At 42.7% G+C, this 12572-nt stretch overlaps 1 protein-coding gene across 1 annotated transcript in view; it reads left to right on the top strand.

The window, feature by feature from the left end:
* The window catches only part of PID1 (phosphotyrosine interaction domain containing 1), a 264516-nt gene extending 252230 nt beyond the window's left edge, over positions 1–12286 (top strand). Inside the window, exon 3 of the mRNA XM_010837023.1 lies at positions 10143–12286. Coding sequence (XP_010835325.1) covers positions 10143–10619 — 477 coding nt within the window. The 3' untranslated portion in view covers positions 10620–12286. The remainder of the gene's footprint in view (positions 1–10142) is intronic.
* Positions 12287–12572: the final 286 nt, after the last annotated feature.

The raw sequence follows: 12572 nt of genomic DNA on the forward strand, positions 1-12572 counted from the left end.
AAGGCAGAGGGCTTTTATCAGTTTTATTCACTGATATACCTGGTTCCTGGTAGGTGTTCAATGAATAGTTATCAAATGAACATACAGGATAAACAAATCTACTTTTCAAGCCAAAGCTTATCACTTTCATTTTTCTCACAATAACTTCATAGATTTCACTGTGAGCAGTATTAATCCTTTGATGTTGTCTTCGTGGTTTAAAGCATGTTATACAAGTTCAAGGTTATAGTTAGCATCACTTTGGTCTTGCATTATGAATTGTTAGGTCATTGGCATGTTGGATGCATCCCCACTCTTCAGAGTGCCTAGTGGATCCTTGCTCCTCTGTGACCAGCCAGGAAGGAGTAGATTCAAGCCTGCATCATAAATCTCAGGATTTTGTCCTTTACCTTTTCTCTGAAGTGTGCAAAAGGGAATTAATGTGAGAACAGAAGAGCTTGGCTCTGGAATTTGGCCCAGGAGTATGAGTGGCTCTTTGTCTCATCTTCCGCCTTATAACCCACAGGCTGTTAGAATTCCCAGTTACGTGTTCTCCTTCCTGTGTTTGTATCATGTTGTTTTATGTTAGCAGGGGAAAGGAAGTCTCCTACAGACAACGAAGGACAAAAAGATCTTTTATATCCCAAGAAAGGCCTCTGGAGAATCTTTGTTCTTGACGTATCTTCTCAGAGAAGCCACATAGTAAAGTGAACCGAAGTTGAGCCTCTGAAGTCAGGTAGTTGGGCTTATCCAGCCTTGAAGGTTGAAGACTGCAGCAAACCAGGTCCTTGGTTTCTTAGGTCATCATCCATCTCCTACCGTCCTTCAGGGACCTCTGTTATCACCCTTTCCGTCTGGCTGTACAGTCTAAGGGGAGATGATCCTGGGTCCTCACCAAGGCGGTTTCAGGCCAGAATGAAATACAGACAGGCCACCAAGAGGAAGGAATGGAATGGTGCCGGCTCTGCCAGTAGGATGCACATCGGGAAACCAGGGTTGTTTTGCCACAGAGGTGGGAACAGTGATTCATGAATGGAGAGCTGGCTGGGGTGTTGGAAAACTCATGGGTGGGAAGCAGAGATTCTGAGGACACTGGTCTCTCCTGATCTGACACTCTTAATGATGCAGACACTCTGGCGGGCCCCTTGGCTCCATGGCCTCTCCACATTTTCGCATGCCACGAATATCCTCAAATACTTCAACTGGGACTGGGCAAAGCCTATTCACACGCATTACAGACGTCTGTGTCTGGGCATTGGTTTATGCCATTGAATGACACAGAGGGGAAAACTTTTCATTTTTTTTTCTCTGTTTGTTTATTTCTCTCTGAATGATTCATTCTTAATAAGTTTATTGCCCAAAGCCTGTTTCTGCAACCATGGGAAAGATTCCAGCATTTATTTCCAATGGGTTGTGACTCCTCCTGAAGAATCTTCTCGTCTTCTTCCAAGTCCCTTTGTCGCAGCACCTCAGGAAGTTATCTTGAAAAATGTCTGTCTACCATTCTGGACGTTTAGGGAACAATTTCGTGACTCTGTGTTTCTCATCTGCTTTGCGACTCTGGAAGCTTGCGGCTCCTGAGAACGAGGCTCAGAAGGGACTTATTCATGGAGAAAACATTCACCTCTTTCATAGATGGCCAAGATGACAGGGTGCTCATTCACAGACCCGCCATCGGTGCTTAGCTATGTCAGTGGTAGAAGCCTCGAGGCAGCCTTGCACATTGAGTCCTGTGTTCTCGCTCACAAGGAGGACGTGCCTGGAGAGGGGTGTGCAAACAAGTCTCCCACACGAGGAAGACTGGGGCAAGAAGGGATCTCTCTATATGTATATTTAGAGTAAATCCCTGCTGGAGTGTTGACATAAGAGGATACCTGGCTAAAACCCCATATTTCAGGGTTTCTATTTATTGAGACACATGTTCTCTGTGGTCCCATAAGCAAAGAGGGTGCGGCTGCATGCAGAGCATCACTAAATCTTTGGTATTTTGAGAGAATTAATTTTTAAAATACTTTTTATTTATTTCCCTTGAAAAGCAGAGCCATAAGGCACAGTTCTGTTAAACTAAATATAAAAAATTAAAGAAAAAATCACTTTAAAGCCTGAATTTTTTTTTTTTTTTCCACTGACTTATAGTCAACAGTATGGGTGAATGCCAGACACTGGGGAACTTAATAGGAGAATTAGGAAATCTGCAGGCAGGTAGTAAATAATTGGCATATTAGGGGAAAGTGCTCAGAGACAGAATTCCGGAACTCGGGCCAGTTAGGATGATAGCCGGACTGATTTAAAGGGGTCGTTCTGAGGAGAGACTGTCTTGATGCCTCATTTTATCATTTTTGCATTCCATTTTCAAGGAAACTCTACTTAGAGAATTCTTTTTATTCCATTTCTAGGGAAACATTCAGATAATTCTTTTCCTATATTTCCTTAAGGCGGCAATCTCCAACTATTTTTGGCACCAAGGACCAGTTTCATGGAGGACAGTTTTTCCATGGATGGGGGAGGGATGACTCAAACACATGATGTTGATCGTGCACTTGATTTCTATTATTGTGACATCAGCTCCACCTCAGATCTTCAGGCATTAGATCCCAGAGGGTGGGGATCCCTGCTCTAAGGATATACCAAATTATTAACCGTCTGAGCTTCGAGGGACGCTCAGGTGGTAAAGAATTTGCCTGCAAGGCAGGAGACCTGGGTTTGATCCCTGGGTTGGGAAGATACCCTGGAGGAGGAAATGGCAACCCACTCCAGTATTCTTAAGCCTGGAGAATCCCATGGACAGAGAAGCCTGGCAGGCTACAGTCCAAGGGTCACAAAGAGTTGGATACAAATGAGTGACTAAGCACACACGCAAATTATTAACATATTCTTTTAATTGATGTAATCTCATGGGATTTCAGACAAAGCTATCAGTTCCCCAAAGGTAACAAAGTAGAGTTACATTGACTTCCCAAGGTTTACCCAGGGCATAAGTTACACTCCCTGATTTATGCTTTGTGTTGGCCACACCTTATAGGAAGCGGAGAGGAGCTCATTACTGGGACTGTTTAGGAAGGTTTGGGCAGGGTTAGTGTATTTTTGGGGAGAAGGCAATGGCACCCCACTCCAGTACTCTTGCCTGGAAAATCCCATGGATGGAGGAGCCTGGTAGGCTGCAGTCCATGGGGTCGCTAAGAGTCGGATACGACTGAGCAACTTCACTTTCACTTTTCACTTTCATGCATTGGAGAAGGCAATGGCAACCCACTCCAGTGTTCTTGCCTGGAGAATCCCAGGGACGGGGGAGCCTGGTGGGCTGCCGTCTGTGGGGTCGCACAGAGTCGGACACGACTGAAGCGACTTGGCAGCAGCAGTGTATTTTTTGGGGGGACTTCCCAGGTGGCACTAGTGATAAGAACCTGCCTGCCAGTGCAGGAAATGTGAGAGACAGGTGTTCAATCCCTGGTTGGGAAGATCCTCTGGAGGAGGGCATGGCATCCCATTCCAATATTCTTGCCTGGAGAATCCTATGGACAAAGGAGCCTGGTGGGCTACAGTCCATAGAGTTGCAGAGTCAGACACACTGAAGTGACCTAGCATACACACATGCAGTGCGTTTTTATCAAAGAGAGGATACAGCTAAGAGCCTTGCCGAAACCCTGGTATTGCTAAGCAGCAGGACTGGAGCTGCCATCACTGGAGAATCAGCCTTTCTCTGGTGTTGTAGATGCATGTTTGCTAATTCTGTGCTTGGAGGAAGGGCATGTCTGTTCACTGCAGCCTCTGGCCTCCGTGGCAAATCCCAGTTAAAAGTAGATGTAAGTTGCAGTACCCCAGCAAGCAGTTGGTGTGAAAGTTGGCCCTTGTCAATATCGCAGTTGAGAGGCGTCATCGCATAATCCGCTCTTAGCCCGTCTCCATCTGCAGGCTTAGTGATACTTTGTGAGATGAAGCTAATGGAATATTGAGGATTAGTGCTGTTAGAACATGTTTATGCCTCTCTGTTCACAGGAAACTTTTGGAAAGATGCCAAAAGTCTGAAACTCTTTAGATTGAAAATTTTTTAAAATTAATTTATTTTTTAATTGAAGGATAATTACTTTACAGAATTTTGTTGTTTTCTGTCAAACATCAATATGAATCAGCTATAGGTGTACATATGTCCCCTCCCTCTTGAATCTTTGGTTTCATTGTAAATAGATTATATGTGTTTGAGTTTTAGAAACCAGATAATATATACATGGGCTTACCTGGTGGCTCAGTAAAGAATCTGCCTGCCAGTGCAGGAGACTGAGTTCGATCCTGAGTTGGGAAGATTTCCTGGTGAAGGAAATGGCAACCCACCCCAGTATTCTCACCTGGGAAATCCCATGGACTATAAACAGATCATATATAATAAATATCTGTAAAAGTATATAATGTATATTTACATGATGCATATAAATATATATTTCCTTATTTTTTGTGTTCCATTTTACCTGAGAAGTTTGGGTTTTTGAACCTTATTTTCTGCAGTTATAAAACAAGAACAAAGTTTTAAGAAATGCCCAGGCATGGAAGGGAGTGTCATTTACAAAAGCACCAGACAATAGAATGTGATTCTTTCTTCGGGAAGACTCATGGTTTCTAGGGTGTTCATACAATGTTAAAATTTCTCTTACAGCTCCAAGATGGGAAAGATGAATAAATGGCTGAAAAGTGAAGCTACATGGAAATGATTCTCATATAATAATAAAGCGGTCTAAGAATTGAACGAGTGTCTTTTTAGGCTGTCTTTTCTGTGCAGCTTTCCTAGATCATCACAATATTGCTCAATTCCCAACACTTTGTAGTATATGTACCCGGAACCACCCCCTGATCTGCAGTTCTTGTCTTTAAATATAGGTTGGGAGATTAAAATTGACCTTTACACCCTTCCATGTGTAAACAGATAGCTAGTGGGAAGTTGCTGTATAGCGCAGGGAGCTCAGCTCAGTGCTCTGAGCTGACCTAGTGGGCTGAGACAGTTGGGGTGGGGTGGGGTGGAAAGGAGCCCAAGAGGGAGGGGACAGGTGTATACATATAGCTGATTCACTTTGTTTCATGGCAGATATGAACACAATGTAAAGCGATTATGTTCCAATTAAAAAATCCAGGTTAGTGATAATAAAATTCCATTCTTACCTACAGGGCTGTTGATGGATCTGGTGGACACAGTGCTTTTTGCCTAAAATGTGATGCAAGTATTTCTTGTTACTGTTCAGTGTGTGACTTGATTTGGCTGCAGACCTATGTAAACAATGATGTGGAACTTGATGCTTAGTGAGTTGTTTGCTGCTGCTAAGTCGCTTCAGTCGTGTCCGACTCTGTGCGACCACATAGACGGCAGCCCGCCAGGCTCCCCCGTCCCTGGGATTCTCCAGGCAAGAACACTGGAGTGGGTTGCCATTTCCTTCTCCAATGCATGAAAGTGAAAAGTGAAAGTGAAGTCGCTGAGTCGTGTCCGACTCTTAGCGACCCCATGTTGTTTAGGTGATAGTAAAAACAGGCCGCTGAGATTACTTTCCTGGTAAGTTTAGTACCAGGAGATTATATCTGTGTGTATGTTGAACCTCAGTGTTTTAAAATTGTTTTTTGAAGAAATGTCTACATATTATTACAGAGCATTCGTTGTTGTCTTATTAAACTCTTTAAGCTAATCATCTCAGCTCTATGCTTCTCTCAAGCAAACTTCCAAAAATAAAACGTTATTTTCCTTCAAACCTTTAGTTTTTAAATAATGAATATTTATGAGGAATACATTTTTCCTTAGTTGTCAAAATGTTATTATTACTAATTTTACTATTACTGCTTTTCATTGGAAGGAATCATAAACAACTTATTGTAACAAAGTTTTAAAAATGTATTCTTTATATCATGATAGAAATCACTGTATAATTTTTTAAAAATTGTGTGTGTGTGAGAGAGAGGAAGAGAGAGAGATGAAAGCACATCAAAGGAGATTGTCTCCATCTGAAGAATGTTTCTATCAAATATAACAGATATAAACATAGCTATTTCTAGTCTCAGGGGACAGTAAGAAAGAATGCTTTTCACTTCAAGCTCTCATACTAGTTTCCTCCATTTGCTTTTCTACTTCAAAAGTAAAGATGTCATAGAAAATAAAGGGGTATTGATACATGGTTTATCTTAGATGAACCTTGAAGACATTATGCTGCGTGAAAGAAGCCAGACACAGAAGGTCACATATTTTGTGATTCCGATTGTGTGAACTCTCCAGAATAGTAAATCTCTAGCAACAGAGATCATATTCATGGTTTCCATGGTCTGGATCAAGGGGAAAGTGAAGAGTGACTGCTTAATGGATACTGGATCTCCTTTGGTGGTGATAAAAATACTCTGGAACGAGACAGAGCTGATGGTTGTATAACAGTTTGATGGCTACATGCCACTGAATCATAAATGGTTAACATTATGTAATGTGAATTTCACCTCAATTAAAATAATGAAGTTGTTAAGAATAATAAAGGTATCATAAATACCATATACAGAAAGCATGTTTCAGTAAGTCAAGAACCTTATGTTGTGCGTTTCCTCACAAAGCCCTCTTTATAATGTGACTTAAATCCAGAGTGACAAAGAGCTGTTCTGCAGTCATGTCCATGGAGAGTGCAGGCACTTGCAGGATCTTTCTGAGTCATTTCCCCGCTTCGGTGTATTGCCAAGGGTTTTCAGTTTGATCTCTGAATATCGTTCCCATCTGTCTCCCCTGTGCTTTCCACCACCTTCACTCCTAAGTCAGGCCACCCTTGCTTCCTGGTTGTGCTGTTGCAACACTTCCTGCCTGAGTAGTCTTCTGCTAGGCAGCCCCCTGACTTGTCTTTCTTCCTGGCATCCGTAAAGTCTTCCAAGTTCACAGCCTCCATCATATCCAGGTACCCATTGGACTATAGACCCTCAGTGGCATTCCATCCAGAGCAGAGAAGGCCCCATTCCTCAGACTGTATGCAAGACCACTTTTCAAAGTTCAGCCTGTTTTTATCCAGCGGTCATAGACCGTCTGTTTCCTCTTCAGGGCCGTCCTAGGCCAAATGTGTGGTCAGGCCAAAGTGCCCCATGTGCCCAAGAAAGTGAGGACTTTCCCCACTGCAGCGCTTACCTTCCTGCTCCTTTCTACCCTTCAGCGTCTAGTTGCTGGGCTCCTGTCTGAGCTTTGAAGCCCTGTTGCCTTGAAATCCATTGACTCCTTCCCAGAGGAGTTCCTTAAGCATGGTGAGTGCCATCACTGGCTCTGTTAAATGCTCAGAGTACATCATGTGAAATGCCGGGCTGGATGAATTACAAGCTGGGATCAAGATTGCCGGGAGAAATATCAATAACCTCAGATATGCAGATAATACCACTCTAATGACAGAAAGTGAAGAGGACCTAAAGAGCCTCTTAGAGGGTGAAAGAGGAAAGTGAAAAGGCTGGCTAGTAACTCAACATTCAAAAAACTAAGATCATGGATTTCGTGGATCATGAAGTCCCATCACTTCATGGCAAATGGATGGGGAAAAAGTGGAAGCAGTGACAGATTTTATTTTCTTGGGTTCCAAAATCACTGTGGACTGTAGCTGCAGCCATGAAACTAAAAGACACTTGCTCCTTGGAAGGAAAGCTATGGCAAGCTTAGACAGCATATTAAAAAGTGGATATATCACCTTGCCTCGGTCCGTATAGTCAAAACTCTGGCTTTTCCAGTAGTCATTTATGAATGTGAGAGTTGGAGCATAAAGAAGGCTGAGCCCAGAAGAATTGATGCTTTTGAACTGTGGTGCTGGAGAAGACTCTTGAGAGTCCCTTGGACATCAGGAAGATCAAACCAGTCAATCCTAAAGGAATATCTCACTCCTGAATATTCATTGGAAGGACTGATGCTGAAAGTCCAATAATTTGGCTACCTGCTGGGAAGATCTGACTCATTGTAAAAGATCCTGATGCTGAAAAGACTGATGGCAAAAGGAGATGGGGGCAGCAGAGGATAAGATGATTAGAGAGCATCACCGACTCAATGGACATGAATTTGAACAAAGTTGGGAAATAGTGGAGGACAGAAGAGCCTGTTGTGCTGCAGTCCATGGGGTTGCAGAGAGTGGGACATGACTTAACAACAACAGAAGCTTTGTGGTACCGCCTGCCTGCCCTTTCCACCATCTGCCTCACATCATAGCTGTATCTGTGTGTGTGCAAAGGGCTGGCAGTTTCTCCAGAACTACCCACTCAGTGAACTGAGGAGCTAGGATTTATTTTCAACCTCACTGGGCTCAAAGATGCCACTCTGAACAAATATTCAGCTACTTTCTGCCCGTTAATTTTGGACCTCTCCATCTTCCCCTTCTCCCATGCCCACCTGGCACCTTGCCATTGTGCATAATAGGTTCCTAAGAAATATTTCTAGAATGGGCCGCATTTGTGCTTCTTTTCTAAGAAGTCATCTCTTTAAAGGGACAGTACAGACTCTTGTTTAAGAGAGAAGTGAAGCACAAAAACATGCACCGGGGTTCAGCGTCTGTGTCCTGAACCTTTTGCGTGTGGCCTTTAACGTCCACTTAACAGAAACATTGATTTAGAATCATTGTGGCCAAATGTCCTTGCTCAGTTCTCACCATTTCTCTGGACCTCTTTCTAGTCTCTTCTAAAAAGTATTTGGAAAAGACCAGAGTATAATTGGGCCTCTTATTTATATATATCTGGCCAATTATATATATATCTGGGCCTCTTATTTTGAGCCAAATAAGTCGCTAAGTTTTATCTAACTCTTTGTGACCCCATGGACTGCAGCAGGCCGGGTTATGTGTTTGCATAATGCACGTGCCAGATGATAGAGGGTCTGTCTATCTTGATGAGTGAAAAATAAAGTGAGAGAGTGAACATCTTTTCTTGGTGTATTATAAATCAATTTTTAAAGGATACTATTTGAATCATTTGGAATTACTTTTCTTTGTTTTTGGAGAAGGAAATGGCAATCCACTCCAGTACTATTGCCTGGAAAATCCCATGGACAGAGGAGCCTGGTAGTTTTAGTACTGCTCATTTAGCTATTTGATAAACCTGGGTTTTAATCTTAACCTATCTGTAGGTCTTTCATTTTTATCAGGTGGGACAAACTGGGAGAGTAGTATTTACATGTATACACTACTATGGGTAGAATGGTTAGTGGAAAGCTCTGCTCTGTGATAACCTAAAGAGGTGGAATGGGGAGATGGGAGGGAGGTGTAGGGGAGGGAGAGGATAGACACACACACACACATATACATGTAGCTGATTCATTTTGCAATACAGCAGAATACATTTTGCAACACAACATTATAAAGCAATTATACTCCGATACAAACAATTGTTTGGGTTGAAATACAACTGGTTATTGCTCCATTTTTAAACATTACCTTGGCAAGAAAACAGTCATGTTTTAGACCATCAGTTAAATAGAACAGTTTTTGTGTCCTTGGCATTTTCTAAGAAATAAGTAGCTTAAGTGAAATCAAACATTGAGAGATTTACAAAGAGAATCTGTCTAGGAGATAAGTTTAATAAAGATTTTGTTTTTCAGAGGCAACATTCCTTTGACTCTTTCTTATCATAAAAGTCTGTGTGTGTTTGGTCAAAAATCAACTTCAAGTGGATTTATAATTTCAAAGAAATGCCAAATCCTGTAAAAGATCATAATCATTCATTCTGAGTTTAAAACGAGATTGGGGCAGGGAGAGTAGTCCTCTAGAAATTAAATTTTAAAAATCTAACCCTGTTTTAAAAATTTCAGTACCTTTGTCAAGGGGTCAACTTGTTAGGGAGAAAAAAATATAAATTTTGACAACAGTTATTATTTTTTAATATTTATCTACGTATTTATTAGCTGTATCATGTCTTAGCTGCGGTGCACAGGCTCTGTAATTGTGGCATATGGCTTAGTTGTCCTGTGGCATGTGGGATCTTAGTTCCTCAGTCAGGGATCGAACCCACATTCCCTGCATTGGATGGCAGATTTTTAACCACTGGACCACCAGAGAAGTCCCAACAGTTCTTCTTTTAAGGGGCAATAAAGATATCTCTCCATTGTTCTAGAGTGAAACTGTGATTCTTTGGGGACATGAGTGAACAGCTAGAATCAAGAGCCTACTGTTGACCTCTCTCTTTTTTTTCTTCTCTTCCGTCTGCAGGTGACCTATCTGGGTAAGGTGCCCACCACAGGCATGCAGTTTTTGTCAGGCTGCACAGAAAAGCCAGTCATCGAGCTCTGGAAGAAGCACACACTGGCCCGAGAAGACGTCTTTCCGGCTAATGCCCTCCTGGAAATCCGACCATTCCAAGTGTGGCTCCATCACCTCGACCACAAAGGGGAGGCCACGGTACACATGGATACCTTCCAGGTGGCCCGCATCGCCTACTGCACCGCCGACCACAACGTGAGCCCCAACATCTTCGCCTGGGTTTACAGGGAGATTAATGATGACCTGTCCTACCAGATGGACTGCCATGCTGTCGAGTGCGAGAGCAAGCTGGAGGCCAAGAAGCTGGCCCACGCCATGATGGAGGCCTTCAAGAAGACTTTCCACAGTATGAAGAGCGATGGCCGGATCCACAGGAACAGCTCCTCAGAAGAAGCATCCCAGGAATTAGAATCTGATGATGGCTGAGTGAACTGAGAGAGCTTCAGCAAAGGCAGCATTGGTCAAGGAATTCAAGATGATAGACGGATAAGCGATGATTCAAATTTGGGATGAAAAGACTGCCAAATTATTGGCCGACCAAGCTTTTTAAATTCAGAAGAGCAGTTCTAAATCTAAAGAAATGTATTATTAAAGTAATTACGTTACATTGAAATCTGCTGCTGCTGTGACTATGAGGAGGGTGGGAGTGTGGATGGGGAGGGAAGTTCTAGACTTTTCTTTTTCTTTTTTTGGCTCATTTTCCAATGCTTCCATTGTAGTTCTCCATGCTGATTTTCCCCACTCTTGGTAAACATACTGCGGTTGATATTCAATGCACCATTCCAACTTGCCTTATGAAACCCAACAAAAATGTCAGATGCACCTATAGAATCCCTGGTTGTGGGGGGAGATGGTGAGTGCTAATGCTGACGAGGAGGCCTCTGGGCTTAAGGAACAATGCAGAGCTCCTCTCCCCTGGCTGGTTTCAGATTCTCTCCTCAGTAAGCAAATCAGCACAGCTTTATTGAGCTTTATAACTAACAACCTGATAGTTGGCAGTTAATTCACAGTTAAAGGCAATGCTTTTATTACATAGTGTATCCAGTAGCACCCTGTTCTTATTGTATTCACTTCATCGATTTTCTTAGAATACTTGCAACTACTAATAGCCCCTTTCCGCCACTGCCCCATCCACCCTCTCTGCCCTTCCAATCCACTACACCATCCCTCCAGGATTGCAGTCTCAACCTACATGGCAGGACACCAAAAGGGAAGACAATAATAACCAAGGAAATGAAAGAAGCAGTCAAACAATGTGGGAGCTTCAAACCACCACCACAGAAAGTCCAGAAAAAGGGAATGAGCAATCATCGAGTATACAAAGCCCATGTGGGCTATCCTTTCTTCAACTGCAATTTATGGTAACTTATTTAGTTGATGATCCTATCTGATGACTCTCTCACGGCAAGCTTCATATCTGAGCTGGTATCACTAAGGAAGCATTGACCCATCACTCAACATGGCACTCGAGTAGGGAACGGATTCTATAAACCATACTTATCCAGAGAACCTATGTCCATTCGCAAGGGAAATCTGACCTTCTTCTCTTCTAATTGGATTGCTCTCTTAGGGTCAGAGTTGCCAGTTTGTTGGATATTTCTAATGAGAACTTTTCACTAAGACAGCCTGAGTTTTCTTGGTTTGATGGATCTTTAAATACCATAAATGCAAAGAATCAACACTGAGTGACATTGAAAGTACTGGTGAAAACCCACACATTTAAGGCCGAGAGCAGAGGAAGTTTTCCAGGTGCTGCTGCTCCTTTCTGAGAGTCTGTTTTGAATCCTGGTAACCATGTCAGGGGCCCTGGGACGCCTTACAGAAGCCTTAAATGAGAGTTTATAGAATCCAGAGAGAAGTGGTGTTGGTGTTTTGGTCTGTGTATCTGTGTGTCCGTGTATGCATTTGTGTGTGTGTATGTGTGCCCCCGAGTGTGGGTCCCGTCTTAAGGCATGTAGAATAAGCATGGAGTTGTATTGAGGGGAGCACACCTTCTGGAGATCCGCTTGCTGCTTCACGACAAATGTAAACTACTCTTTAGCATAAATGCATTCATTCTTTAATAAAAAATATGTTTGCATTAAAAAACCTGAGGAGTTTCATATTGTATATGGCGTTCCTTTTTTAAGTAAAGAAAACCTGAGGGACAAAACAGATCAAATTGAATAGATGTCTGTTTTACACATGAAAAGCGTTAGTCTCTCAATTGCGTCTTCCTGTTTGCGACCCCATGGATTGTAGCCTGCCAGGCTCCTCCGTTCATGGAATTCTCCAGGCAGGAATACTGAAATGGGTAGCCGTTCCCTTCTCCAGGGGACCTTCCCCATCCAGGGATCGAACCCAGCTCTCCTGCACTGCAGGCAGATTATTTACCATCTG

Source organism: Bison bison, unplaced genomic scaffold (assembly GCF_000754665.1).
Source record: "Bison bison bison isolate TAMUID 2011002044 unplaced genomic scaffold, Bison_UMD1.0 scf7180017864068, whole genome shotgun sequence".
Taxonomy (NCBI): domain Eukaryota; kingdom Metazoa; phylum Chordata; class Mammalia; order Artiodactyla; family Bovidae; genus Bison; species Bison bison.